The sequence below is a fragment of the Penicillium concentricum genome, assembly GCF_028827145.1.
Source record: "Penicillium concentricum strain IBT 3081 chromosome Unknown utg000001l_segment0_segment0, whole genome shotgun sequence".
NCBI lineage: Eukaryota > Fungi > Ascomycota > Eurotiomycetes > Eurotiales > Aspergillaceae > Penicillium > Penicillium concentricum.
Genome location: NW_026622754.1, coordinates 5284881 through 5312006, shown reverse-complemented (window position 1 = coordinate 5312006; position 27126 = coordinate 5284881). Strand labels below are relative to the sequence as shown.

Here is a 27126-nt window from a genome sequence, read left to right as displayed (position 1 = left end):
TTTGGGCGAAAAAGCGTGGAGTTTTGGGATAAATGGTGTCTGCATATGTGATTGGCGAAAAGTATCACTAGTATTTCGAGGAAACAATTGTTCATTAACTAGTTACGTTTCCTTTTGCGTGTAGTGTGCAAGAAAAGGTAAGACGAGGCCCTGGGAGGCAAAAGACAGACTGAATCGAAACAAACCTAAGTCTACGGCCATCTTTAGGGCCTGCTATACAATGAAGAAAACAAAAACCACCGCCAATTTGCTGTTTGAAACGAAATCTATCACAAATATTTAAGCCAAAAAGGCAACAATGAATCCAAAGAAGAGAGCCGACATGCTCAAAGACAGCTGATCAGCGGCGCCGGTGAAAACGGGGCTGAAACCGGATTGAGAGCCGCTAGGAACATAGAAGCCCGATGTAGCGGATGGTGCCTCCTTTGGGGAGTCACCGGTAGGAGCTGGGGCCGGGGCTTTGGAGGCCTCATAAGGAACGGAGGAAACAAAGGCAGAGGGGAGCGCGGAAGGATTGGCCCATGAAGCACCAAAGCTGTGAGCTGGGGCAGAAGTGTAGCTCTTGTGGCCCTGGCCAGCTGGGACAGATGCGTGGTTGGAGAGAGGGTCCACACCAGCCGCAGAGGTCGTTGCCTCAGTATCTTGGCCGTTGGCTGAGATTTGGACAGATTGCACAACTGGCCCGGGCGCAGTTGTTGCCACGGAGTGGGCGGCAATAGGGGAGGATTTCTCGTCCTCGGGGCAGAAGGTTTCAGTCGCAGTGACTACAGAGGTGATAGTACGAGTCTTCTTGCTGGTGGCAGGCTGTTCGACTTGTTCGGTGGCAGGACTTTCGGCAGTAGCTGCAACAGTAGGAATAGACGTAGGAGTCAGTTCCTGAATGACTCCAACGTTTTCATCTTCCGTGGAAGCAGTTGAGTGCACAGCATTAGTATGAGTAGCGTGTGTCTCAGCAGTAGTATGTGACACTACAGGAGCAGCGGCAGTCGTATCCGGTTTGGGCTCGGACGCAGCTGCGGCAATTCCCTTCACACCAGTCTGATAGATCTTGACCGAGTTGATTTCCCAGTACGACTCGGCAAATTTGGTCGGGTTGTTGGCGACGTAGTTGTGGCAGCTCTGGAGGCCATCGCCGCCAGTCATGGGGCAACCAGAATCACCATACACATTCCCTGCCCAGTCTCCGCAGAAAGTGGTATCAAATATGAACGACTGGGACTTGAAGGCGGTTGCAACGTCGCACGATTCCTGCACCACGGCCATCGGAGTACCAAATTGCGTTACATCGGGCTTGCCGCTAGTAATCGAGGGCGGGATCGAGCTTCGGGGGAAGTACCAAATTTTGAGGGATTCGCTGGTCCACTGCAGTGTATACACACCACCGTTTTGCTTGTTGAAAGGAGTGCCATAACTGCCCTGGTGACCCTCGATCACACAACCAACGGTGCCTAGATCCTCACCACACCCTGTAGCGTTGACCGAACCTGTCATATCCGTATCTGTCAAACTGCAAGTGCCGGCTGTGTGCATGACAATTTTGTTGTAATCCTGCATGTTGACACCTTCGATTATATCAATCTCGCCGTCTCCCGGCCAATTTCTTCCGACAGACCAGAAGGCGGGCCAGGTACCGCAGACGCTACCAGGCATGTGGGCGATGTCGGCGATGACGAGAGACTGGTCGTAGTATTTCTTGCTGCCAATGCGTACCGAATCACGGCCCTTTTTGCCTTTCGGGTCGAGCTTGGTAGCATAATCGACACCGAGATACACACTGCCAGAATCGGTAACCTTGACAAGGCCTGTACTTTCAGCAGTCTCCTTGTCGAGGTAGTTGACAAAGCCATTGGTCGGGTCAGAGCCAACGTGGAAGTTGAAATAATCCAGGAAATTCTTCCCCTGCCAAGTCTCCACCAGGGAGTAACTTGTGGCGGCCACGGGGGAAGCTAATAAAGCAAGCATCAGCGATCCAGCGCTCAATGAACGTGTTGAAGAAACCATCTTGTGGCTGGAGACGTATAACAAGACCAAATGCTTGTGAGATGATCCAGAAAGCAATGAAGAGAAAAAAAGAGAGAAAGTGCAATTGATAAACAGAGAAAAGTAACTAAAAGAAAGACTGACAATTCCAGATTGTCAACAAGGAGAAAGGAATGTGAGTGTGTCGAACATATCGGAGCAACAGTGGGAGGTATTTGACCCAAATATCTTTCACCAGCGGCACAAGCCCATATTCTTTTTATCTTGAATTATGCCAGATACAGCGTTGAAGACTGGGGATCAATTTGTCCATCCAGTAACAACTCATCAGTGCCTGAGACCTTCGACTGCGGTAGTGAGTAGAGGCCTGTGATAGGCTGCGGCGGAGTCGAGGGGCCTCCGTGGCGTTCTAGTCCAGGAGTCCAAGTCCACTTATGATGATCCATTCTTCAGAGCAATAGGCCGAGCAACAGAAAAAAGATCGACTAGTCGCTGTGACGGCGGTTAAGGGGGGTGGTGTGTCAACCTGAAACTCCTAGCCCACCCGAGGGGTAACCCAAAACAAACGGTGAAACAGGAGTTTTTTTTTTTTTTTTTTTTTTTGCATCTGAATAGAACGATAAAGACGTAGAAAGGTAGACGGAAAGTGCACGTACGTAGATAATCTCAAGGTCTGTCATTCAATTTTAGTTGTCACATTACAAGTCAAAAAGGTGAAAATGTTTACGCGGAGATGTTATGATCGGAGTTGCCGCTCTCCACTTTTGCCTCCAACGTTTGGATTGATCTACAACTCTTCCTTCCGAGGTCTTGGCCTTTTAGCGCTGAAGTCTAGACTTTCTATTTTGTTTGGATGAATCAGGAATGTTACCAGATCACATAATTCACGGATCTTGGGAAAAAGTATTATTCTATACGTTCTAAAGAATACAGGCGATAATCCAGGTGTTGGACACTCGATCACAAATAGCAAGGATTGGGTATCTTTTGTACAGCAACTCTATACAAAAGGTACATAAGCCGAACATAGTCATAACCCCGATTTCATTAACGCTCAAAATAGTTAGGGGGAATATGGGAAGGTGTGTGTCAATAAAGTCCAAGTTCATTATCAGCCTTGATAGGTTTTATCAACTATCCTTACTCTTATTTTTGCCTTAAGCTATTTTGAAAGTTTGAGAAAAATCGATGTTGTGCTCATGTACCTGTAGTATGGAGTTTTCATAAAAAGAATAAATAATTCTTACTAATTGTGATCGGATGTCTAGCAAGACTAGGGGCTAGTGGGTTTGCCACAATTAATGTATCCTTGGAGCATTCAAACTTCGTGGACATTTTATATATTTATCCAATGGTGTGTGCATCATTAAGTATTCATTGAAGTAAACCAGTTGCAAACTTCACATTGTTCCATTTCTCTACTCATATAGTGCCGATAGCAACTATATATCCCTATGACAATGCAATGGAACGTGATGTTATATAGAAAAGATTTATTCCAGTGCAGATTACATTATTAAAACCCAAAAAGAACTTGAAAAATGTTATTCCAGCAGCCAAGTGTATATATCCGAGTTCATTGTTAAGTGTATGTCCCTCAATATATATATATACCCTACGCATGTCTGTTCCCCTTGTAAATGAGCAATTCTTTTCGCATTTCCTTTCTCGTTCTATAGGAAACGCGGTGAAGGAAAATATTATCCATTAAGGTTATATAGTAACGTTGGAAGAGATATCAGAACTATAAAATGGGATCTCGTACTCGTAACGTTTTCCATTTCGGGAGATCCATAGCACGTCTGATTGGACAACTACGAATCTTCTAGGTGGACCAGAAACTAAACTGCAAGCTTGACCCTCTTTCGTTCCTCTCGGATAATTCGTATTCTTATACTCAAAAGGACTAGCTTTTACCTTTTTTCAGCCCTCTCAACAAAAAAGCGTTCCCTAATTGTGGGGCTGAAGCATCTCCTAGCTCCAAGGCAGAGAAATATCAGCACAGCGTGTAGTGATCAGGCAAGATGAAAAGATATTTAAATAACGTTCTTCTCATAAGAGAGGCTGGATCTCTAGTGAATCTTTTCAGCAGACGGTATTTTCACTCCTTTTAGTCTTCAAACTTCATCACCTATCTTTCTCGAATCCTACCACTTTTCAAGACTAGCCATCTTATTCCATAATCATCTTGCACATTACGCTCTCTCATCATGACCGAGGGATTCCGACTATACCATTATGACCCGTCTGCTGGCTCTGCTGTCGCCTTTGCAGCAGTCTTTGGACTCACTACCGTTATACATATTTGGCAATTAGGTCGGAACCGAACCTGGTACTTCATACCATTTGTCATCGGTGGTTTATGTATGGACTCCGTTACTTTCTCTCTCCTCTTTTGAAACCATGCTCATCATTGTGAACTATTTTCAGTTGAGGCGTTCGGCTACTTGGCCAGATATGCCAGCGCACAGGAAGCCCCGGATTTCACCACAAAGCCGTACATTGCACAGAGCTTGATGCTCTTGTTAGCACCTGCATTTTTTGCGGCTTCTATATACATGGTTCTCGGCCGTATTATTCGTCTGCTGGACGCAGCCTCGTGTTCCCTAGTCAGGCCGTCATGGTTGACCAAGATATTTGTGACGGGTGATGTGTTGTCATTTTTCATCCAGAGTGGAGGTACGCTATATGGAACCACTGCAGATGGAAGTCTCACTAATATTGTTTCTTTCTTGAAGGAGGTGGCATGCTTGCTACCGCGAAGGACAAGTCGAAAGTAAACCTCGGAAACAACATGATTGTTGCCGGGCTTTTTGTTCAAATTCTATTCTTTGGCTTCTTTATCGTCGTTTGTTTAGTCTTCCATCGCCGCATGCTATCTACACCTTTGCATGCTGTGGGAGACACTCGAATTCCCTGGAGCCGCTATATGAAGGTTCTTTATATGGCCAGTGTCTTGGTCTTGGTCCGATCAATCTACAGAGTGGCAGAATATGTCCAGGGCAGCGACGGATTTCTCCAAAGCAAAGAGGCATTCATATATGTATTTGATGCAGCATTGATGTTTGTTTGCTGTCTGCTTTTCAACTTCTTCCATCCGAGCAAGATCCTCTCGGGTTATCACAAAACCCAGGAGGACCCGGATGTAGAATTGATGAATCACGGTGGTTATACCGGATATACAGGACAAACCAGGTACAACAGTCCTCATTAAATATGCCTTTCTTGTTGGGTTACGTTATTCTTTGTATAATAGAGAGGTGTTTATCAATGAATATTGTGCTGGAAATAAATACTATCCTCTAGGCTTCGATCTAGGAGCAAGCCCCTTGTTAATCTTGAGATATGTTGCAAGTATTATCGGCAGTTAGAACTATACGCCCGGGGTGTTTCCGGTGCTTTCAGCATCTATTGCCCGATCATGATGGTGATGTGACGTTACAAACCCGGGCTTTTCGGCCGCTATTGCCTCATCTTCGTATTTTTTGATAATTACCACCAATTTTATCTTTGTGGGTACCTGACTGTGATTTCTTCAAATACCTAAATGCGTAATGTCAAGCCTCGGGGAAGCTAAAGATTTCAATTTATCTATCGAAGATCAATTGAACGCGAGGCGTGGCTATACAGCGTGAGCTTGGATGTTCCCATTTGCATTTTATAACCGTTATTAATATTTTTCAGTGCTGTTAACAGTCCCAAGGTATCCAGGAGGTCGAAGCGTAATGCGTTAGACCTTCTCAACGGTGAGCTTGACGGGGACACACCTCGACATTACCTTGATGAGGCTCCTCCAGACCAGAGTAACCCGAGTGGTCTAGGTGATCTGGAAAGGTGAGAGATAACTCGCGTACAATATCGAGTCGCTAACAATAGTTTACCTAGGACTAAATGCAAATCTCACCACATCACTCAAAGCGAAAATGACTCGTCGAGACTTGATCAGTATCCAGGATAGGAATTCAACCACGTTCACGCGTTTACATATTCTAGAGGCTCAAAATTGGAAAAGCAAATAAATCTCTATATTGCTGTAATACCTCTTTTGTTTTATCTATTCTATTGGGGCGCTTAGCATGCTTTCCTCCTCTGGCCACTTTCGAAACAAATCCTGAAGATGATCCAGTGGAGCTGAGAGCAGACCGGCTGCAGTCTCATACTGCGGTTGGTCTAGGTCATATGAATGAGAACGAGAGGGCACAAATATCTTGGTGCGGTTAAGAGAATCAGCTAACTTCTCGCTGTCATCAGAAGTGAGGGACTCCTCCAATATGACCAGGTCGTTTGCTTCTTCGTCTTGCATATGCTGGGCAAGAGCTTCCATCAGCGTTGTAATTGTAGGGACGAAGCGCGGATCGGAACAGTTTAGGTCCTGGAAAACGACGAGCATTTCTTTGAGCTGTACGGTATCAGCATTGCCCTCTATTAACCTTGGAGAGATGTGACACTTACCGCTGAATGTTCACGCCGATCATCATCTGTCTTCGCCTTGCCCTCAGGGCGAAGCTTTTCCAATGCAGGGAGCACTACTAATTCCTCGGCGACAGCGTGTCGTGCAAGTTCCCAGGTAAATTGGTTTTGAAATCGAGTTTGCTCATCTTCATCTTCGGAGTTGACGATGATGTTGTAATAAGATTCCAGTTTCTGGTGATCATTCTTGATCGCCTCGCTTATCCGAACCATGTTGACTTAGTTATTGTAAACTACAAGAGAAGTTCATCTGAGCTATATTTTTTTTTTTTCGTTGCCTCACATGTTGGTTGACTGAAGCCATCATGACGTTTCAACTTTCAACGGTTTTACAGTAACCGCCACATTCACAGTCGTGGAACGTGATTCCGAACTGTACAACTTCGAATATCGAATATCGCCGTTACTCTTGAGATTACATCCAAAAATAAGTATTGAAAAAAGCCAAGAACATACTAATTCCCATTGACCGCATGACCTCTCAGGTTGATATGACATACGCATAGTGCCCGAAGTGCGTTATTTGTTTATTCCAATGCAGGGGTTGGAGGGCCGGAGGGGGTTATGCATGGAATGCCTTGGGTACATATCTCGTATTCGGCCTTTTTCTTGTTTCTGGTTCATCTTCACTTTGCTTCAATTTGCCATGAATCAATATCCTCAGTGACAGTCCTAGTAAAAGGAGAACGTGGACCTCCCACAATGAGTCAGGGTCAGCGGTTAGAGGCTTTTTGAGGTTATTCCAAGGTGACCAGGTCTGACAGGATCTACAGAGAACTGATCCATCAAGAACCCAGTCAGATTTCTGCTCTGAGAAAGGTTTCCCGTGATCCTATATACAGGATGAAGGGTGGACTTTGCGGTCGCATCTCTCAGTGGCTATGGTCTGGATGGCGGGGTACGGCATTCCAAGACACCCCGGATTTTCAACCATATCAACTTCATCCGGGGGACTGTAAAGCCTGTCGTGAACAACGCACTGCTTGTGATCATACACGACCTCAGTGTTCTCATTGCTGGTCACAACAGCTTCTGTGCTTCTATGTGGACCCGAAACAGAAAAAACATCGAAAGCCAACAGTTCGTGAAGTGGAAACGGTTTCTACACAGGTTCTGACCAAAGACGCGATGTGAATATGATTGATTTCTGTTCCCTTTGAGAATTTACTTGAATGTTTTGATTTTCTTGGGTTGGTCGCAGGTCTGACGTCTTAAGGGTATCAAAGGTCATGAGGCGCATGTTTTTTGCCCGGGTATTTTTGCGTTTGAGCATTTCTGTTTTCTTTTGAATGTCAGATTTCACTGAATTTTGATTCCAGTCTCATTTCATCAAAATCAAATGCGGTTTCTTTTGAAGTTCATAGAGTCTAAACCGGGTGTAACGCCGGAGAATTGTGTTCCGAAATGATTTTGGTATCAAAATGGTTCGAATGAACCATCAACACCTCCACTTCCCCCTTTTTTTCTGACTTTACCCCCAAAAAAAACCAGTTGTAACGATCCTAATTGAGGAGAAACGCCGAGTCGGGCCAACACCGAGAGCCACTACAACACCGAGAGCCACTGTGTTGCTTCGGAACACTGTGACCCGATACCCGCTCCACCAACACATACATAACTCGGCCCTGCACTTTGATCAAGCAATTTGAAGAATACCCGGATAGCTGCTGAATTTGCTCTTTGCTTCTGTGCATTATGATCCGTTGATTGTCACTAGCCGTGGTCGAGGCATCTACTTCAGCTTGCATCACTATAAGATATATCCATGTGCGATTGATTCAAGGTAAAAATCATATCTAAGCCTTCATAGTAGCCAATCTAACTTCAGCTTACAGATGGAAACCGAGTACCGGCGACTGGCGGATGCTATCCGCAACCAAGCCGATGCTCATCCCAAATCACGCCTCCTAGTTGCCATTGCAGGCATCCCTGGTTCAGGGAAGACCACCACAGCCGAGGCAGTAGTGCAACACTTGAATCAGAGCCCGACATCCCGCGCCGCCCTGCTCTCTATGGATGGCTTTCATCTTTCTCGGGCAGCTTTGGATCAGCTGCCCAACCCCAAAGAGGCACATATCCGTCGTGGAGCTCCATGGACTTTCGACGTGAACCGCTTTGTAGCCTTTATCTCTCGGCTCCGCACCTGGGCAGATGAGACACCACTAGCAGCTCCCTATTCTGAAAACTGGTCGTCAGCGGATGTCATTCATGCACCAACATTTGATCACGAAGCGAAAGACCCCGTCGAGAACGGGATCTCCATCACGCCGGATGCTTCGATCATTATCATCGAGGGTAACTATCTGCTTCTTGATGAGCCCGGCTGGCGTGAACTTGCTGAGCTTGTTGACTATCGCGTCTTTGTCGACTCCGATCCGCTAGAAGCACGGAGCCGATTGGCCGAGCGACACCTACGGGCAGGTATTGAGAAGACATTGGAAGATGGATATCGCCGGGTGGATAGCAATGACTTTTTGAATGCGATTTCCATTCGAGAGAAACTGCTGGCCACGGATATGGTTGTGAAAAGCGTGACCGTTTGATATGTATATTATTGAGACTGTGTCTATAGACAGGTATTGGACAAACTGAGCACACGTGCATTTCGTTACTCTTTACTCATTTACCATCTGATTGTGGAATACATCTACGGATATATGTCAGAGCTAGAAGGGGCTAGGAGATCAGCATACCAAACTCACTCGGAATCTCCGGCATCCAGCTCGCCCGAGCCTTGCAGAAGAATTCCCCCTTGGGAGGCAATGCTTCGGGATCGTCTAAGGATCCGACGCAGATATAGCGAAAACGGTCTTTGGCAGCATCCTGATATTTTTGTTAGAAAGTCTTCGTACCTATCGAATAAAGCTATCATACCCCATATTCTAGGATGAAGCTACCACAATTTTGACAAAATTCTCGATGAATCATAGCCCCAGATCCGTTATCTGCGGCATGTTCCTTTGTTATCCCTTTGGTGAGATTAAATGTGTCCTTTGGGACTTTCGCTGTCAGACCATAATTAGTTCCAAAGGCTTTCTATTCATTATTCCGATTCAGCAAAATGGAATTCCCGTTCGATTTCAAGTGTATACCTTGCAGTTGCGGCAATGGCAGAGAGACGTTCTTGCATCATCATTGGAAGCAAGCTTCAGCTCGTATTCGATATTCCGGCAAATACATGACCCTGTAAGGGTAGGCATCTTGAAGCTTTGGATCACTTTGATATTGGGATATACAATAGACGATAGAGTCACTGGCCTTTGAATCCCAACGCTAGCTCAAGAAATAAACGAGACAGGTTTTTTGGAAAACATTACTGCTAGTAGTTATTCTAGGGATGCCAATGCGATGCGATGATGCAATGGTGACGGTCTTGCGGATATCCCGAAACTTTGAGCTTATCTACATCTACACCCAACCCTGTCTCCAGATCTTTTACCTCCTACAAGAACAAGATGAACAGCGAAACAGAGCTCAAGCAGAGGTCTGTTGTATCCTCATTCATCTGCTCAGATATAGGAGAAACCAAAGTTGCTCTATTTCGGCGAAGTGAGAAAGTCAGGACATATCAGTATGTATCCCAAACCCCTGCTTTGCTATCGACTGTCCGCGTCCAGACTAACTGATTTCTCAAGACACCACCTCGCTCCAATCTCAGGCAGTATAGAGAGTCGTGAAACTCCAGTAGCAGCGGCATGGCGCGAGTTGAAAGAGGAGACTACTCTCACCCCACGAGATCTTGATCTTTGGCGACAGGGAAAACCATACACCTTCCGCGATCCTTCTGTCGGTCGGCAATGGACCATCTTCCCATTTCTATTCCGCCTCAAAGACTACAATGAAGGTGGTCGCGGGGAGAAGGGTATTCAAATTGACTGGGAGCATGAAAGCTGGCAGTGGTTTAGTCCCGATACAGTCAAAGATGATGAGAAATTCGGTGGTGTGCCACGTCTGAAAGAAAGCCTGCGACGAGTCTGGTTTGAAGGTGAACTGAACAAGCGCGCTAGCAAGGCACTCAGAATAGGCCTGGCAGAACTGAAGGCAGATCACCAAAGTGGAGCGCACGAGCTGACCTCGATTGCGCTGAGGGCCTTCCGAGACGTTATTGCGGAGATGAGCAAGGCCATTGACATAAAGTGGTGGGAGACTGCTCGCATGGCTGCGTGGCATTTGTGGAAGAATGGACGAGAAAGCATGGGGGCAGCCACCTTGAATGCATTTCTAGGATTGCTCGCCGACATGGAAGAGATCGTATATGAGACTCTTGACTGCAGAGTCAAATGGGAACGCCTGTTGACCTTGCTCGACCACCATTTGGACAAGCGCGAACAAATGCCCACGCACATCAAACACTCCTTTGGGATCTATCTTCAGTCCAAAATACTGCCTACAGCAAAATCACAGCCTCCGCCCTCTCTCATTATTCTAACCCTCTCGTCGAGCTCTACCGTCCGAGATAGCATCCTGGAGGCCTTCGCATCCCTTCCAATTCTTAAGCTGGACCTTAGGATACTGGAATCTCGTCCGCTTTGCGAAGGAGTCAGAATGGCGTCTTCCATCCTCTCTGCCTTTCAGTCAAGATTTTCTTCACCTTCCAATCGACATCTGGAATTAACTGTGTACACTGATGCATCTGCTGCTCTCGCCAGCAAGGAAGTGCATTTCGTCCTGCTTGGGGCCGACCGGATCTCGGATTTAGGCTCAGTGAGCAACAAAACTGGATCTTTGCCAACAGTTCTAAGTGCCAAGCATGTTTGCCCTAGCGCCGAAATCTTGGTTCTCAGTGAGCTAGAAAAGGTGGCCGAGCCCGGCGCCGATAGTAATAATAGCCACGAAGAGAATGACCCGAAAGAGCTGTTGGGTTGTTGGGCTGACAGCGGCATGAAAGGAGTCAAGATTATTACTGATGGAATTGAGGCGACTGGTCGAGGCAACCTCAATTACGCAGTCGAAGTAAAGAATATCTACTTCGAATGGGTTCCAGCTGAACTCATAGATGCGTATATCTGTGAGGAGGGGACTTTGGACGTCATAGCTATTCAAAAGAAGGCCCAGCAGGTAAAGCAGAAGGCAGAAAAATACTTTGGTCAACTCTAGTACCTGATCATACAATTCTTTTGATTCCTGTCTGTTTCTGCATTTCCAACACAGTACTAGTTAGTCCGAATGACGTCATAATTTGAAACTAGAAAAGAACGAATTTGGTTTCAATTGCACACGACCTAGCATAGCTTTCGGATATCAATACCACTGCTCAAACTCATTCCAAATGTCGAAAGTATTACACTCAGGTGCCCATACCTTCAGTGTTCCAGCAAAAGGGTTGATATTTGAATATGTCGTGCATCGTCCATCCACCGAAAAGGAGGATCCACACAATTTAATTGTTGTTCAATGCCCTGGCTGGGGGTTGGGATCTCAATATCTTCAAAATGGATTGCAAGGGTTATGGAGACCCGAAGATCACACCGGTAGCGCAAATATTCGCGGCTATACTGTCGTCTTCTTCCATTCTCGTGGAACGGACAGATCATCCAGACCACTCGGATCTCAGATGAGCAGTATGCCCGATCTTGCCTCCGACTTGGAGGATCTCCGACAGCACCTGCATCTGGAAACATATCCGGTGTTACTAGGCCACTCCAACGGCGGAGCGATTGCGCTAGGTTATGCGGAGATGTATCCCAGTCGCGTTGGCAAGCTCATCCTCCTCGATCACCAGCTAGTAGGATTTCAGGATAAGAGGTTATTGCAATTCGAAGCGACGCGCATGGATCCTCGATACCAGGATGCTTGGGAAAGTATACTGGATCGGAAAGCCGGTTCCGACGAAGAATTTACGGAGTCGTTGCGAGGCATGTGGCCTTTGTACTTCTTTGATCCGCAGCAGTACGTACCAGAGCTACTGTGTGATATTGGTGATCGCAAGCTGTCGGTTTGGTGCTACCAAGCCCAGGGTCGATGTGATAAGGAATTGCTGAATCCGATGCAAATGGTCGAGAGGCTTGGTGATGTACAAGCAGAAACACTCGTGATATTCGGCCGCGAAGATATGATCTGTGGAACAGGGATTGCAGAACGGACAGTAGAGGACATTCGAAATGCCCGACTCATTACCTATGGCGAATGTGGGCATTTCCCTTGGATTGAGAAAAGGGAACAGACGATATTGGATATCCGTAAATTCATTCAAAAGCAAGAGTAGAATATCTCTCGCAATTTAAACCAAACAGGTAAAACGTTGAGAGCCTGCTACTGTGCACTGATTAAACCAAATGTATCATTGTCCATACAGTAAATCACACGCTAAGACAGGAACCGAATATCTCCAAAGGCTTTGACAGAGGAGAAAAATCTTCAATCAGCCCGACCAAGACGCCAGGGTAGAGGACAGGATCGTCAAAGACCCCTACCCCATAGAGAAAACCAACAAAATATATGCAAGAAAGTAAAGAGGTATCGTCATAATCAGGCGTCACGAACACGCGACTGTCGCTTTGCGGTGCCAATGTGGGTATTGTGTACTTTGGTGGCGAACTTCAAGCTGGTCAAGGTCTCCGACATGTGTGCCTGGAGCGGGCTAACCATCACAAACATGAGAGTCTTGGAGTTTCCACCCAAGGAGAACTGGAGCAGGTAGGTGAGCTGGAGAGTGAGTTAGTATCTAGCAAATAAAAATGGGAGTAAAGGAAACATACCTTGCTGTTCCGGTACGGGATGTGACCTCCCTCTTTGCCTTGGCCGAGAGCTGCAATTACGTCACCTAGAGAGCTGAGACTACGGTTGATGTTTTGGGTCTCTTTCAGACGCTCGCCGGTCGCTCCACTGTGGCTCAGGCGTTCACTTCCTGCCAAGTCAACCAGGTTCAGCGTGCCTTCACTGCGTTCACCGGTAATGTGGTTCTGGCCGGTGAGCTTGAGGATGAAGACGGAGTGGGACCGCGATGAGCGCTCATTGGCCTTGGTCGCTGCTACCGAGCGGTTGGCATCCGCATTCTTGAGAATAGACTCAACCATCTCCGGGGAGTTCAGGTTGACAGTTGTAATGTCGGTGATAGTAGTCTTGCCCCGTTGCATGTCGTGGCGAATCTCATGCTTCTTCTTGTCCAGTTCATCCGGGTTGCCTAGGAGATCATTCAAGTTTTCGTTGTAAACTTCGACAAAGTTACCGGCCATTGAGTACCGCCAACCCTTCTCTTCCAAACCTTGCGCGGTCTCGTAAATCTGGTGAACAGCACGGGGAATCATGCCATCGGCGGATGACATTGTGTGCGTCTTGCCACTACCAGTTTGGCCATAACAGAAAATGCAAACATTGTAGCCATCCAAAGCGCTCTGAACAAGCTGGCTAATCTCATCAAACACCTCGGCATTCTGGGTGGATGGATTGAATACACGATCAAAGGAAAAAGTGTTGTTCTTCCGAGTAACTGTTCCAAGGCTACTCTTCTCTTCAGGGCCAAGGATATTAATCTCCTTTGCATCGTCGGATTCATCGGGATACTGCATGAGAGTGAGATCGGAGGCAGGTTCACTGTTAAGCGAGGGGCGAACTCGACAGAACACGCGGATGTTGCCTTTGAGCTCTTGCACCTGGTTATGGAGTTTGCGTCGGAGCGTCTCTTCCCGGCGCAGCTTCTCCTTTATCGCCTCTGTCGCAGCAAATGCATCCATCATCTCCCGATTGCACCGCTCAAAGGATTTAGACTGCTCCTCCCGTCCGCTTTCAAGGAACTCAATGCGTGCCTTGAGCGCACGAATCGATGACTCTAGAGTAACACTGTTGCTGCTTGTGGTATCCAGGTTGAGTTTGAGTTCCTGCACAGTTCTTCGCTCGCGATCAAGGTCTGCCTTCAGGGCCTGTAGCCTATCCTGCATTGTCGTAATTTCGCGATCCTTCCGCTCCAATTCAATTTGGGACTTCTGGATATCAATTGCAGATTGGGAAGTCAGCTTTCCGAGCGCGCTTACTCGTGCTGCTTTCTCGCCCTCAATCTCACGATCAAATCGTCGTTTCAGGTCGCGAATCTCCTCTTGATGTCGGCCAGTGATGTTGTCAATTTCTTTCCTGCTTTGTTGTTGGACTGAGTCCAATTCAATGCGCTGGCGCTGGTAAAGATCATCTAAAGCAATCTCATGATCTCGCTTGTCATCTTTACGCCCCTGCTCTGCGGCATGTAATTGGGTTCGCAGAAAATCTAACTCCACGCGCTGGGTAATATTGAGTTCCTTCACCTCATCCCGAGATTTTTCGAGCTCGCTGACTGGACGAAAATATTAGATTCGTGTCAACATGGTCCTTATCCAACTCAACTTACTTCTTGTCTTGTAGAGATCAACCGACTCCTTAAGACCAGAACTTGCTTGACCTTGTTGATTTACCTGGGCCAGCAAAGTCTGCATCAATCCCTCCATACTCTTCTCCCGAGAATCTTGATCCCATTCCGGGCCTGTGATATTGTCAAAACTTCTGATCGAAGACCCTTTGGTCAAAAACGCGGGATGTGAGGATTTCTTGACAATGCGCCGCTGGGAATGTGATGGGGTTCGGTAGGGTGCGGTAGGGGCTGTGAAAAAGGAAGAGGACGAGGAGGACTGCATATGTCCGGGTGACTTTGGGGTTGTAACATTCCGAAATGGGGTACTGGGCAACACGGGGACAGTTGCTAGGTTGGATGGACTCGGAAAAGGGACGGTTTTCTCAGACATAGAGAGCGCTTCCAATTCACCGATCCCATTCCAACCTTCATCCAATCCGGGGGAGACGGTTCCAACGGGACAAGAAGGGATACGACTGGGAGATGAGGAAAATTGTAGCATACCCTTTCGTTTTCCTAGCACGCTAGGAGAGGCGTCCTCCATATGGGTATCCAATGCGCTCGCTGCGCGGGGAATCGATGCGCCGACAGGTCTGCGGCCGTTGAAGGACGGTTGATACCGGGACATGGCCGATGCTGGGCGCGTGCCGGGGCCGACAGTTGAGGAAAAGGAACCGTTGGTTGCGCGAGTCAAAGGTGCGGTGGGTCTGGACATGGTTGAAGATGAGTACGAATTGCCCCGGTTATGCGCCTTGGTCGTGGTGCTAGCCTGTCGGGTGACAGCTCCAGGTCTCCTCGTTTCCGGGTTTGCGGTTTTCGGGCGGGTTGCTTCTGGCGCTGTCAGTTCATGTTGCGCTAACGATTCGGGATCTTCCATACGCGACATGCTCATAGCTTTGTTTGCGATTGTACCTGGCGCCATGATGCCGGAGCGCGAGTTGGTCGTCGCGGAGCTAGCCTCACGTAGGCCGGCCTGTGGCAGGCGCGTCCGAGTAGACGCCCTGGTGGTTCGGGTCTGAAGATGGTCAGTTATGATCCCAGGTATTCCGATAGAACAGAGACTCAAAGCGGGGGTGCTTACCATGTTTTCGCCCTCCATATTGGAATTTGTTGACCGCCAGGTTACCGGCGAATAGAGTATCCGGGCGAGAAGAATTAGCTCACGTCCAGCCAGTGTCTGTGTTGGCCGCTGGGACTTGAAGTTAGCGAGTTGGGATGAAAAGAAGAGGTAGTGGACATGCCAATGAATGGTCTGGGCAGTAACCTTCGAAGTATGAGCATCAAATGAGCGCAAACTGGTTTCTGGAGGGACCGAAATGCAAAGTAAACAAAGAATGGCTGACTCAGACATATGTATCACGCTAGTCCGAATTCAGCAATAGCACGAACCGTGTTGTATTCGTATTACCAAGGATAAATACTTGAAAACAGCACGTGATCATTCCAAAACGGAAGATGAAAGGCTTCAGTGTTCAAATAATAGAACATACCAAAAAATCAGATTGTACAATGTCCTAGAAACATTTACTACTCTTTGTTAACTCCTGAAGCTGTTCCCGAAATTAGTTGGCATTCGTGGGGCGTCCTTTGCCTCCACTCGGATTCCCGAAACGGCCCCAGTAGCCCCGTTGCTTGAGCTTCTCCAACGTATCTTTCACCTACTCCTTTTTCCTACTTTTTTTGTCTCTACCTCTTCGTTTGAAAACTTGGTAATCATGTCCGGGCGTTTTGTTCGTTCCTCCAAATATCGTGAGTTACATCTATAATCCAAAATGCGACTCCCCGCTGACCCTTACAGGCCACGTCTTCGGGCGATCGACGAGAAAGGTAAAGGCTACCTCCTTTACCGCCTGATCTTCTATTCTAACTTTTGCAGGATCAATGTTACGATAACCTTCGAGTCTCCCGAAATGCCTGGGATACCAACCTCCTCAAGGTGTGTGTTATGCCTTCCGCATCACCCCTGACGTTTCACTGGCGAACCCGGTCTTACGGTGCATCTAGGTCAACCCGAAACACATTGCGGTCAATTGGGAAGCAGGTGGTGGCGGAGCTTTTGCGATTATCCCTCTTGAGGAACGGGGCAAGCTCCCGGAGCGCATCCCATTGTGCCGAGGCCACACTGCCGTCGTTTTAGACACTGACTGGTAAGGAATTTGAATCTAGAACGCCCGCGCCGCAGCTCACTGAAACCTTGCAGGAACCCTTTCAATGACGATCTGATTGCCTCTGGATCCGATGACGGCAAGGTATAGTGTGAAAAACAAACAGCTATTAGCTTTGCGACTGACCAATTCCAGGTTTTCCTCTGGCGGGTTCCGGAGAACTTCACCGTTCGACCTGAGGCCGATGCCGACGACATCAAGGATCTCGCGCCTATTGGCAAATTGAGTGGCCATCCTAAGTATGAAACCTTGAACAAACCCGTTATCGCCCTATGCTTACCCCTCCCTGCAGGAAGATTGGCCACGTGCTCTTCAACCCCGCGGCAGAAAACGTGCTGGCAACGGCCTCGGGCGATTATACCGTGAAGATTTGGGATATTGAAGCTGGTGCACCTAAGCTCACGCTGAACATTGGCGATATTGTCCAGTCGCAGTCGTGGAGTGCCAACGGCTCCTTGTTGGTCACTACCTCGCGTGACAAGAAGCTCCGCATCTGGGATGTGCGACAGGAACGTCCGGCTCACGAAACTAATGGCCACACCGGTGCCAAGAACAGCCGAGCTGTGTGGCTGGGAGAGCGTGATCGCATTGCGACTACCGGTTTCTCCAAGATGAGTGACCGCCAGTTAGCGCTCTGGGATATCCGTGCCGTGCGGGAACCCATCAACGGTTTCAAGACCTTGGATTCCATTTCTGGCGTATGCATGCCATTCTGGGATGATGGAACTAACATGCTATACTTGGCTGGACGAGGGTGAGTGTCTACAACTGAAACCTTATGTTGTCGCAATTTCTAATAACCAGCAGTGACGGCAACATCCGATACTTCGAGCTTGAGAACGACAAGTTCGAATTTCTCTCTGAGCACAAGTCTGCAGACCCCCAGCGAGGAGTCGCTTTCATGCCCAAGCGTGGCGTGAACATGCACGAGAACGAAGTCGCTCGTGCCTACAAGACCGTCAACGATCAATACATCGAACCCGTCTCATTCATCGTCCCCCGCCGGTCCGAGAACTTCCAAGACGACATCTACCCGCCCGCTGCCGGAGTGACCCCCGCCATGTCTTCGTCTGAATGGCTGGGTGGCAAGGAGGCACTTCCTCCCAAGATCTCCATGGCCAGCCTATTCGATGGCGAGGGCATCAAGGAGGTGACAGGAGTGGAGGAAAAGCCAACTGGCTCCATGGATGCCCCTGCACCCAAGCCCGCCGAGGCACCTAAAGCCGCTGAGACCCCCAAGGAGACCCCCAAGACCCCTGAGCCTGCTTCTCCAAAGCCCGCCCCGGAGCCCGTCTCTGAACCTACTCCCATTGCGCGCCCCGCCCCATCGATGAAGGAACAGGGTGCTTCAATGGCCGCCATGGTGAACAAGTTTGCCGATGGTGAAGAGGAAGCCACCGTCTCCGACGATGACGACTCGAGCTTCGAGGAAATCCCCAAGCCGGTTGAGCGTCCCACTCGCTCTGTCGCTGCCGAGTCTGCTTCGCCCCGTGTCAGCAGCCCGTTGAGGCCGAAGGAGGTTGAAACAAAGCCCCAACCCGTCGTGGCTGTGGCTGTAAGTTGCCTGCTCCCCGTTCACATTTGTTAGGTTGTGCCAGCTACTAATTATTCTAGTCCCCTACTGTCCCATCACCCGATAGCGAGGCCCCTTCGCCCACGACTTCTATCCCCAAGAACGACATCGAAGAGATTAAGAACTTGCTTGCCGAACAAACGAAGACTATTGCCGACCAGGCACAGCAAATGCAAACACTGACTGCCGAGATTGAGGCATTGAAGAGCAAGCTGAACTAAATAATATGGTCCTAATTTGAGTCTCTGGAGACTGCTAGGTTGGTCAAATATTATCTGGGTACATTGGGAGACTATGCTCCGGATTGGAATCATACGGTGTTTGACGTATATGAGGCGGTGCCGTGTGTGGATAAGTCTTTTTGTTTCTTTTTAGCGGAATTGTCAATACATTTGCCCTTGAAATCAAATTTGGATATCATTTTCATTGAATAGCCATAGTACAGGTGGCGAATCCTCTCAATGCGACCATCGCATCATGGATTTTGTATGCTGAAAATTAGTCCGCACTCCGGAAAAAGAGTAGCAGTAAGGAAGCAATTCTTAATATGTTGCCAGATGAGTTGAAAGCGCTGCTCTTCATCAATCGTACTCGGCTCTAATATTTTGGGATTGAAACATGTCCATCGATATGTTGTAGTGCTGGGACTTAGCGATGAATATTTTATTTTCGGTTTCTATATCAAACAAGGAATTACTGCAACAAGATAGCGACTGGAATACGAGATGCATTTTCATCACTTGGAGTTGCTTGTCTCTATTCATAAGAAGCTATTTCAAATAGCCTACACAAATCCCCATATCTACTGCTGAGCAAGCTCACATACTAGCTCGAGGAAAATAACAACATGCAAGAAAGTGAGAGAGTAATCCTTGACGCCATGCCCCATGATTTTGTACGGAAGGGAAAAAGCAAACTCCAAGCTTAGAGTTCATCTTCGTACTTGTAGTTGATGCGACGACCCGCCACCACACGGTCCTGCCGGCTATCACGGCGGCGGCCAGACTTGGCCTTTTCACGGTGCTGCTGCTCACGCTCAAGGCGCTCCTTATTCCGTGCTTCGCGCTCAAGTGTGTAGGGATCTTTGTCGGGTTCGGCCCTCTTGGTCGAGGCTCCGTTCGTGTCCCGACTACGGTCCTCATCGCCACGTTTCACACGACGGGCCTGGGGATGGTCGCCGCCGGTAGCAGACGGGGATCGATCACGGCGAGAGCGCTTGCGATCACGATCACGATCACGATCACGCTCTCTTGGTCGATCTCGGTCGCGCTCTGAAGTCCGGTCTTTATCGCGGTCGCCATCACGGCGACGTTCGCGATCGGGATCGCGGTCTCTGCCACGACGGTCACGGTCACGGTCCCGGTCACGATCTCTGCGTCGGAGATCTCGGTCCTGCTCTCGTGATCTGTCATCTTCGCGTCGGCTCCCTCTGTCCTTGGTGGAACGGTATGTGCTGCTGATTCTGCTTGCTAGATCGCGCGACTCTGGGGCTTCAAAGGACGCCTTGGTCCTGCCATTGGATCCGTCTTTTTCGGTGATCTTTTCTAGGCGACTAGAGGGACGGGCATCGCCGTTTCGACTTGAGCTGCGGCTACGGCTGCGATGACGACGGGAGCGTTGTGAACGGTGGCTGGTTCTTCTACCTCGCTCCCGCTCACTGTCCTGATGTCGGCGTCGCGAGGACGGACGAGAGGATGTGCGGGATGGAGAGCGAGAGTGACGGGCGTCGGATTGTAGCTCATCAACCCGATCTGGGCGTTTGATTTCTGCCCCACGCCGACTGTCATGGTCATCTTCGGTACCATGAACAGATGGTGAACGGGGGCGAGAAGCTGGGTGTGAGGGTGATTGAGATCGAGACTGTGCACGTTGGGACAGGGCGTTGGATGTGTCCCTTGTGTGATCGTCTTCGGGGGGTTCACTACTGGTAGTTAGAATTTATATTGCCAAGACGAACAAAAGACAAAAGAGGGAAGGTCTCACCCAGAGATACTGGCTCGGCCCTGAATCTGGAAACCACGTTGTCGCAGCACACTAGTGTTGGGTAGCCCCTGCCGCATGGCACGCGGAGCAGCTGGAGCGCCTTCGACGCCTGGCCCCCGTTCTTGTCCATATCGGCCATATCTGTATTGGCCATACCCATTACTACCGTATCCAGGGCCAGTTGGTACAGAATTATCAAGGCTGTCAATGGTGGGAATTCCTTGGGGTTGGTTTGGTTGGTCTGTGCCTGTTGGGATATCGTCTGGATTACCCGGTACATCGGGTCCATTTTCACCTGATTCTTGAGTCTCATTTGTTTGGACATTACCTTGGGCATCCACTGGAGTACCGTTCAGACCATTAGGCATGCTTGGGTTCTGGTTGGGATAGCCGTTAGCACCCTGACGGTAATGACCTTGCATGGGTCCAAAGCCACCTCGACCGGAGCCATGAAACTGGCCACGGCCTCGGCCTCGGTAACCACCACGACCATAACCGCCGTAGTAACCGGACTGATAGTCTGAGTGAGAAGGGTAAGCAGACATATTAGACCCGCCAAATGGTCCTCCATAAGGAGGACCCGTGCCATTTGCGAAAGCATTTGGATTGAATTTATTTTGGCCGCCTTGCCACATATTGTTGTTCTGTTGGGATGCGTCCCATCCTAAGGATCCATACATGCCCCCGTTGTAGTTCATCCCATTGTTCATGCCCATGCCAGTCATGTTCATTCCGTACATCCCCTGATTTGCCATCGGGTCCATCCCCATGGGCATACCTGTCACAAGGACACCCGATTAGTAAGGTCGAAGCAACAAATATTGGTAATATTGAACTTACCCATCGTATTCGGGTAATTGAACATGCCGGTCATGAAAGGATTCATGCCGTTCCCGTTCCAGCCCATCGCGGGGAAGTTTCCGGCCATGTTTGGAGCCATCGGGTTGGTACCACATTCCCCAGGAACCTCCTCAGGCGTGGGAGCAGGCTCGCCATTCAGCTGGGTTTCGTTGACTGCGGCGTCTTCGGTCGTGGACCCAAGGGCCGCTTCGGTGCCGTTGAGTTGATCACCAGTTGCCTCGGGCTACAGATAGGGTCAGCTTAGAAAAAGTAGAGTATACGACAGCGGTGGGAAATTACCTGAGCTGGCTGATCTGCCGAATCTGGGGCACTTGGCTCTGGAATGCTTTCTCCAACTGTGTCCGGAGCCGGTGTGTCTAGTCCCGGCTCTTGAGGCTTTGACTCTGTAGGCTCCGTAGGACCCGGAGGGACAGGTGCATCGGTCTCCACAGATGTCACTAGCTCAGCCGGATTTTGATCCGGAATGGCATCCTGGAGAGGAACTTTTGTATCTGCAGGCGTGATAATGGATGGTGTTGGAGGCGCCGCAGATTGGCGGTCCTTTTCCCGCTTCTTCTCTTCGGTGCGCAGGAAAGCCTTGAGAGTGGTCCGCAGAGCCTTGTTCGGTTTGCAGAGATCAGGAGAGACAGGGGTATGTGTGCAGACAGGACATGTATCGGACAAGGAAGCTTGGCCTAGAACAGATATCAGATTAGCTACCATTTGCGACAGGTACCGAAACATTCCAACATACAGGTCTCGCAAATAGACTGGTCACAACAGGGGAGACGAAATGCATTCACTGCCAGCCTATTGCAGATGGCACATCGTAGCTTGAAGGGGATCTCATCTTGGGCCAGGGTACTGCAGAATCATTAGCATCATTCCGAATTTTCGATCGGCAAGTACGTACCTGGCAATGTCCATCAGACCGGGCACATCCGCCACCGCCATGGCTGGAGATGGCAGGAGATATTAGATGACCCTGACTAGACAGAAAGCTTCAGTGACATGACTTCAATGTCCGGTAAGAAGTGTAGAGGTTGATGCTTGAAATTGGTCGGAGAAACTATTTCGCCGAAGTTACGTTGTCAGAGAGAAGTAAAGAGATGAGGTGGAGCAAACAAGGTGCATTGTGTAGTGATGAGACCCCTCAGATTAGATCAAGTTATTTTTGGTGTTCACAGAAGAAACAGCGATACGCTTATGGTTTCATCTGGTTCAACTCGACGTTTTTGGATTTATCGTCATCGGGGTATTCTACGGGGGTGCCTAGAGGGGAGATTTGGAGGTCACCTACGATGAAATAATTCAGTATATTTGAATATGTAAAGATAGTAGAGTACAGGGATTGAAGGTATATAAAATAATAAAAGATAAAAAGAAATGTCCTAGGTTGAAGATATAACAAAGAGAAGATGAAAAAGGGACTAAAAATGTCAAAATGTAAAAAAAAATAAAAATACAGTCAAAACAGTCAAAACAGTCAAACCCGGTAAACACGTTACAAAAAAAAACACACGACGGAATTTAAAAAGGACAGCGGCGCCCGAGTCGGGTCGTTGGATTCTCCTCTCCAGGGAGCTTGGGCCACCTACTTTTTCGCGATTCCACTTAATAATTTTTTTTTTTTTTTCTTGACCATGACAGAGGACAATTATCGGCCTCGCTCTCCTGACTTGTCTCTTCCTCCTCCTCAACAACACGCGCTTCCGAGTCCAATTACTTCTTACACATCACCTTTCTTCAACTCATACCAACCGTACCCACGCCCGAACCCAAGTCGCGTGTCTCAGCAGTACGTGCCGCCATATCATCCAGACGACTCGGACATGGCTCGTCGCTCAAGCCGTCTCGCTCAGTCTGACCACACCCCGATCCCCGAACCTATGCCTGAAGCAATCCAACCAATGCCCGAAGTAATCCAACCAATCCAACCAATCCCAGAGCCGATCGCAGTGGCCCCAGTCCCCGCTGTTGCGCCGGAGATGGAAGAAGAGATGCCGCCGGCGCCTCCAAGTGCGGGGATTGAAGTAAAGACCAAGTTTCCTGTGGCGCGCATCAAGCGCATCATGCAGGCTGATGAGGATGTCGGCAAGGTTGCTCAAGTGACACCGATTGCTGTGTGTAAGTACTCTAGCGCTTCCATTTGCGCGTGTTCCCCATGCTCTGCAAGATATACTAACCAGACACTTTCTAATAGCCAAGGCTCTCGAACTCTTCATGATCTCTCTCGTCACCAAGGCGGCACAAGAAGCCAAGGATCGCAACTCAAAGCGCGTCACGGCCTCGCATCTCAAACAGGCCGTCGCCAAGGATGAAGTGCTCGACTTCTTGGCCGACATCATCTCTAAGGTCCCTGACCAACCCGCTAGCCGAAAACACGAAGACGACGGGAGCGATCAGAATGAGGGTCGCCGTAAGCGGGGTGGGCGCCGACCCAAGGATGAGAGTGATTGAGATTGACCCGTAAATGATTTGACGACGTGCTAGATGGGATCGGTATCAGGCGCGTAAACTCGTGGGGGTTTTAAATTTTTTTTTTTTAGGCGTTTAAATAGTGGGAGGCAGATCTGGGAGCGCATTTCTCTGTGAATATCTTTGGTTTTTCGGGCTCGAATGACTCGAGCCCCCATACACGCACGGTCTTTTTATTCAAACAGGACCTGGACTGGCATTTTTCTTTGTTGGAACTCGAATACGCATGGCCGTAACTGTATAAATCTCGAATGTGCATGTAGTATATTGGAAGTTGGTTCTGTTGTAAAGCGGCGATCAGCGCGATAAACACCGTCTCCACTCATCCTCGACCTCCATCACTTTCACTCTGTGAGATCATGCTGTCCTCACAGAATGGACTTTGTATGTGCCTTTTGCTTCTCTATGAATATCTACTAACCTAATTTAGTGGTCTCGTCTTATCGGCGGTTCGCGCGCCCTGTCCAACAAATCCTCCAAGGCCACCTCGCCCACGGAACGGCTGACTGCCTTTAAGCGTGCCTGCAATGCCCTCCAGGTACTGACAATGTCCGCTTCTACGAGGACACCAACTAACCCAATTGATAGCAAATATGGCGTGCAACAAATACTCCTTCGGGCGAACAATCGGTTGCGCACGCGCGGATGTACGTTGAACGACTCAACTCGATTCTGAGCGAGGAAGCCCGCGGGCCCGCCCCGCACCCCTGTGTCGCCTATGCAGCATCTTCCCAGGTCTTTGTGACAGTGACCAAGCTTGCCCTCTCCTTCTACGATGAAGGAGTCATCCGATCAGCCACGGTATTCTTCAACACGCTGATCGATGCGGAGGTGGATGGGGTTGTGGACAACCGATTGTTCGCCCGCGCGATGGTGGATTTGGTCCGACGCGCCGAGAAGACCTCGGATGAGATCGAGGGCCGACTCGTCGAATTGCTATTTGGTATCGCGAACAACATTCGTCTTCAGCCTGTTATCCTGCCCGCATGGTTTGTGCCTCGGGTAACACCGACTGCCCAGGATAGCGATTCCCAAGCCCCAAGTGGGACGGAGTTCGCAGGAGCTACGAGAAAGGACGAGTTCCCTCTGTTCTATCTGCTAGTTGAATATGTCCATCACGACGGACGCGCTGGCGATTTTGCCCGTACGGGTTTGCTCTACCTCATTGAAACCGCATCGCGGTCCAAGAATCTAGAGAAGTGGCTGATCGAGAGTGACCTGGCTACGCTCATGGCCACTGGATTAGGTGCACTATACAGCCAGCTGGGACAGTAAGTTTGGTATTTTGATCGCTATGGGGCAGTACGCTAATCGAATACAGCCTGTCATTTACTCCCACCGACGAGGACGAGAATGTCCCGCACATTATTGCGTTATCTGACCATGCCAAACAAGAGACCGCATTGCAGCCAACCCTAGGTCAGACAATGGATGCATTCATGTCGTATCTGTTGTTTTGGCAGGATACAATCGACCATTGCAAATCGGCCGAAGTGAACGACACCTTGCTAGACCATTTCCAGGTGCTGTTTCTGGAACAACTTTTGTCGGTATACCCTTGTCGCTCTGGAATGGATTCATAGCTGACTCTTATAGGTACCCGTCCTTATTAGAATCATCAGATGCAGCTGGCGGCTCGACAGCAGCGGTGCTAACCTACATGTGCCGGATCCTCGACTCGATCGATCAAGGCGAATTGGTCCATCGAATCTTACATTTCTTGCTGGCATCTTCTCCTCAGCCCGAGGAGCAAATGGACATGTCCGCAAGCCGACGGAAATCGCTCAATGTGCTAGCTGCGTTGGCCTCTGAAGCGGCTCAGCCATCACCTTCACTATTCAATCTTCGCGATTTGGCCCTACTGGGACTCCAGTCATCGAACTGCCAGACGGTGCTAGCCACACTGCGCCTTTTAAACACCGTTCTTCAAAGACACCATCTATTTGCACGGGCGCTGATCCATACTGTTTCTACGCAGCCTGCACATCAGCGCCCCGTTGGCGCTTTGAATGCAGAGCTAGAGCAACTTTTGGTCATGGGAACGTCCCTTGTCGATGACCCCACGTTGAATGAGTCGTATGACAACTATGTCGCAGATGCGACATGTGTGCTTGAATCCCGCTTGTGTCTGCCCATCTCTTCGATGGAGGAGGACGAGGAGACGCTACCCCTACCATTACAGCTCCAGCAAGACGATCCAATAGTGCAGGCCCTTTTCACGTGTTTTGAATCTTTCTTTACCAACAGTGTCATTGTCAATCTGGCATTGACAGGTGTCTTCATGAGCCTGGCATCCTCACATCTCTTCTCCTTGGACGGGTGGGTGTTGGTTGATCCCAATCAATACGAGGGCCTATCCTCTGAAGAAACCGACGATGGATTTGAAAACGTTCGCAGGGCCTACCAAACACCAACTTGGCCTGCCGGAGCTGCTCCGACATTGACACTAGCGCTCCAAAAGCTCGTGAACCAGGTCCGACAATGGCAACGGGAACTCCCGGACTTCGATGTACTGCTCGCTGCCCGACGAGAACTCTTGCACCAGGAAGATCACCCACAGACGCCGGATCGCTCACGAGAGCCCTCGGAGGCTCCAGTATCAGTGAACCGCTCGCACCCGTCATATCCTGGCTCACCGGATGCCTCTACCCTAGGTTCCCGTGGCCGGTCTCCGTACCTGGTAAATTCGCCCTCTATGTTTTCTAGTCGAGATCGGGATGGATCTTCTGTTCCTTCCGAATCGCGCGGATCCTTGAACACCCGGGCCGTGGCCGCTGAGGTTCTTCGTCAGCGCCTTTCCACGCCGTTCCCGCCGGCACCCGCGGATCCACAGTCTCCATCTGCCGAGGGAGCCTCGGGCCCAGAAGATATCAAGGATGCCCCAATCGCAACTCTTGGTCATGTACTGACAAATGTGGTGATACTTTATGAGTTCATCTTAGAGCTGTCGGCAGTTGTACAAGTTCGGGGAAGCCTGTTTGAGGAGGCAGGATATGATTGTAATTAAGGTCTTTTTGTATATAAAGGGGTATACCTAGGTATCGGTATAGTGTTTCTTTTTCTGAATCAAACACATAAGAATTTGATATGCATGGATAAGAATAGCACCCATGTACTCCGTACCCGGCACTAGTTCGGCTTTTTGGCCCCTAACCCCTGGAAGAGAACCCGCCAAGACACCGTGCCGGATTCGCTTGCGACGATTGGCAACTTGGCCTCACGTAGGACAGTTTTCTCACATTCCTTTCTAACTTTTTAGCAATGATCTGATTCTACTCTCATTTATACCCGATCGGACTACCTTCTTTTTATATATACCC

General features: G+C 49.1%; 13 protein-coding genes across 13 annotated transcripts; 8 read left to right on the top strand and 5 right to left on the bottom strand.

The window, feature by feature from the left end:
* Positions 1 to 279: 279 nt before the first annotated feature.
* On the bottom strand, positions 280 to 2001 carry eng2 (putative GPI anchored endo-1,3(4)-beta-glucanase; the record flags this gene model as incomplete). The annotated part of the gene is made up of 1 exon (XM_056719752.1): positions 280 to 2001. One exon carries the CDS (start codon positions 1999 to 2001, stop codon positions 280 to 282), a length of 1722 nt encoding a protein of 573 aa, XP_056583887.1.
* A 2189-nt stretch (positions 2002 to 4190) lies between these two features.
* Positions 4191 to 5194, top strand: N7517_002021 (RTA1 domain-containing protein; the record flags this gene model as incomplete). Its single annotated transcript, XM_056719751.1, has 3 exons — positions 4191 to 4344; positions 4411 to 4659; positions 4719 to 5194. The coding sequence occupies 3 exons, from the start codon at positions 4191 to 4193 to the stop codon at positions 5192 to 5194; spliced, it is 879 nt and encodes a 292-aa protein (XP_056583886.1).
* Positions 5195 to 5534: 340 nt separating this feature from the next.
* On the top strand, positions 5535 to 5818 carry N7517_002020 (uncharacterized protein; the record flags this gene model as incomplete). Its single annotated transcript, XM_056719750.1, has 2 exons — positions 5535 to 5611; positions 5665 to 5818. The coding sequence occupies 2 exons, from the start codon at positions 5535 to 5537 to the stop codon at positions 5816 to 5818; spliced, it is 231 nt and encodes a 76-aa protein (XP_056583885.1).
* Positions 5819 to 6034: 216 nt separating this feature from the next.
* On the bottom strand, positions 6035 to 6663 carry N7517_002019 (uncharacterized protein; the record flags this gene model as incomplete). The annotated part of the gene is made up of 2 exons (XM_056719749.1): positions 6035 to 6379; positions 6433 to 6663. The coding sequence occupies 2 exons, from the start codon at positions 6661 to 6663 to the stop codon at positions 6035 to 6037; spliced, it is 576 nt and encodes a 191-aa protein (XP_056583884.1).
* Positions 6664 to 8285: 1622 nt separating this feature from the next.
* On the top strand, positions 8286 to 8993 carry N7517_002018 (phosphoribulokinase/uridine kinase family protein; the record flags this gene model as incomplete). Its single annotated transcript, XM_056719748.1, has 1 exon — positions 8286 to 8993. One exon carries the CDS (start codon positions 8286 to 8288, stop codon positions 8991 to 8993), a length of 708 nt encoding a protein of 235 aa, XP_056583883.1.
* A 133-nt stretch (positions 8994 to 9126) lies between these two features.
* On the bottom strand, positions 9127 to 9650 carry N7517_002017 (GFA family protein; the record flags this gene model as incomplete). The annotated part of the gene is made up of 3 exons (XM_056719747.1): positions 9127 to 9273; positions 9325 to 9486; positions 9543 to 9650. 3 exons carry the CDS (start codon positions 9648 to 9650, stop codon positions 9127 to 9129), a joined length of 417 nt encoding a protein of 138 aa, XP_056583882.1.
* A 231-nt stretch (positions 9651 to 9881) lies between these two features.
* Positions 9882 to 11547, top strand: N7517_002016 (translation initiation factor eIF-2B subunit family protein; the record flags this gene model as incomplete). Its single annotated transcript, XM_056719746.1, has 2 exons — positions 9882 to 10021; positions 10086 to 11547. Coding segments are annotated over 2 exons (1602 nt in total), but the record flags the coding sequence as incomplete, so codon positions are not given.
* Positions 11548 to 11719: 172 nt separating this feature from the next.
* Positions 11720 to 12655, top strand: N7517_002015 (alpha/beta fold hydrolase; the record flags this gene model as incomplete). The annotated part of the gene is made up of 1 exon (XM_056719745.1): positions 11720 to 12655. One exon carries the CDS (start codon positions 11720 to 11722, stop codon positions 12653 to 12655), a length of 936 nt encoding a protein of 311 aa, XP_056583880.1.
* A 263-nt stretch (positions 12656 to 12918) lies between these two features.
* Positions 12919 to 15866, bottom strand: N7517_002014 (putative kinesin family protein (KlpA); the record flags this gene model as incomplete). Its single annotated transcript, XM_056719744.1, has 4 exons — positions 12919 to 13095; positions 13149 to 14713; positions 14768 to 15782; positions 15849 to 15866. 4 exons carry the CDS (start codon positions 15864 to 15866, stop codon positions 12919 to 12921), a joined length of 2775 nt encoding a protein of 924 aa, XP_056583879.1.
* A 616-nt stretch (positions 15867 to 16482) lies between these two features.
* Positions 16483 to 18726, top strand: N7517_002013 (coronin; the record flags this gene model as incomplete). Its single annotated transcript, XM_056719743.1, has 9 exons — positions 16483 to 16516; positions 16566 to 16594; positions 16644 to 16703; positions 16772 to 16914; positions 16968 to 17016; positions 17068 to 17171; positions 17225 to 17686; positions 17740 to 18487; positions 18547 to 18726. The coding sequence occupies 9 exons, from the start codon at positions 16483 to 16485 to the stop codon at positions 18724 to 18726; spliced, it is 1809 nt and encodes a 602-aa protein (XP_056583878.1).
* Positions 18727 to 19429: 703 nt separating this feature from the next.
* N7517_002012 (RING finger protein) lies at positions 19430 to 22282 on the bottom strand (the record flags this gene model as incomplete). Its single annotated transcript, XM_056719742.1, has 6 exons — positions 19430 to 20426; positions 20489 to 21266; positions 21329 to 21572; positions 21629 to 22023; positions 22083 to 22192; positions 22242 to 22282. 6 exons carry the CDS (start codon positions 22280 to 22282, stop codon positions 19430 to 19432), a joined length of 2565 nt encoding a protein of 854 aa, XP_056583877.1.
* Positions 22283 to 22971: 689 nt separating this feature from the next.
* nctA (negative cofactor 2 transcription regulator complex subunit BUR6) lies at positions 22972 to 23788 on the top strand (the record flags this gene model as incomplete). Its single annotated transcript, XM_056719741.1, has 2 exons — positions 22972 to 23455; positions 23532 to 23788. 2 exons carry the CDS (start codon positions 22972 to 22974, stop codon positions 23786 to 23788), a joined length of 741 nt encoding a protein of 246 aa, XP_056583876.1.
* Positions 23789 to 24181: 393 nt separating this feature from the next.
* On the top strand, positions 24182 to 26813 carry N7517_002010 (uncharacterized protein; the record flags this gene model as incomplete). Its single annotated transcript, XM_056719740.1, has 5 exons — positions 24182 to 24190; positions 24237 to 24344; positions 24395 to 25077; positions 25128 to 25352; positions 25403 to 26813. 5 exons carry the CDS (start codon positions 24182 to 24184, stop codon positions 26811 to 26813), a joined length of 2436 nt encoding a protein of 811 aa, XP_056583875.1.
* Positions 26814 to 27126: the final 313 nt, after the last annotated feature.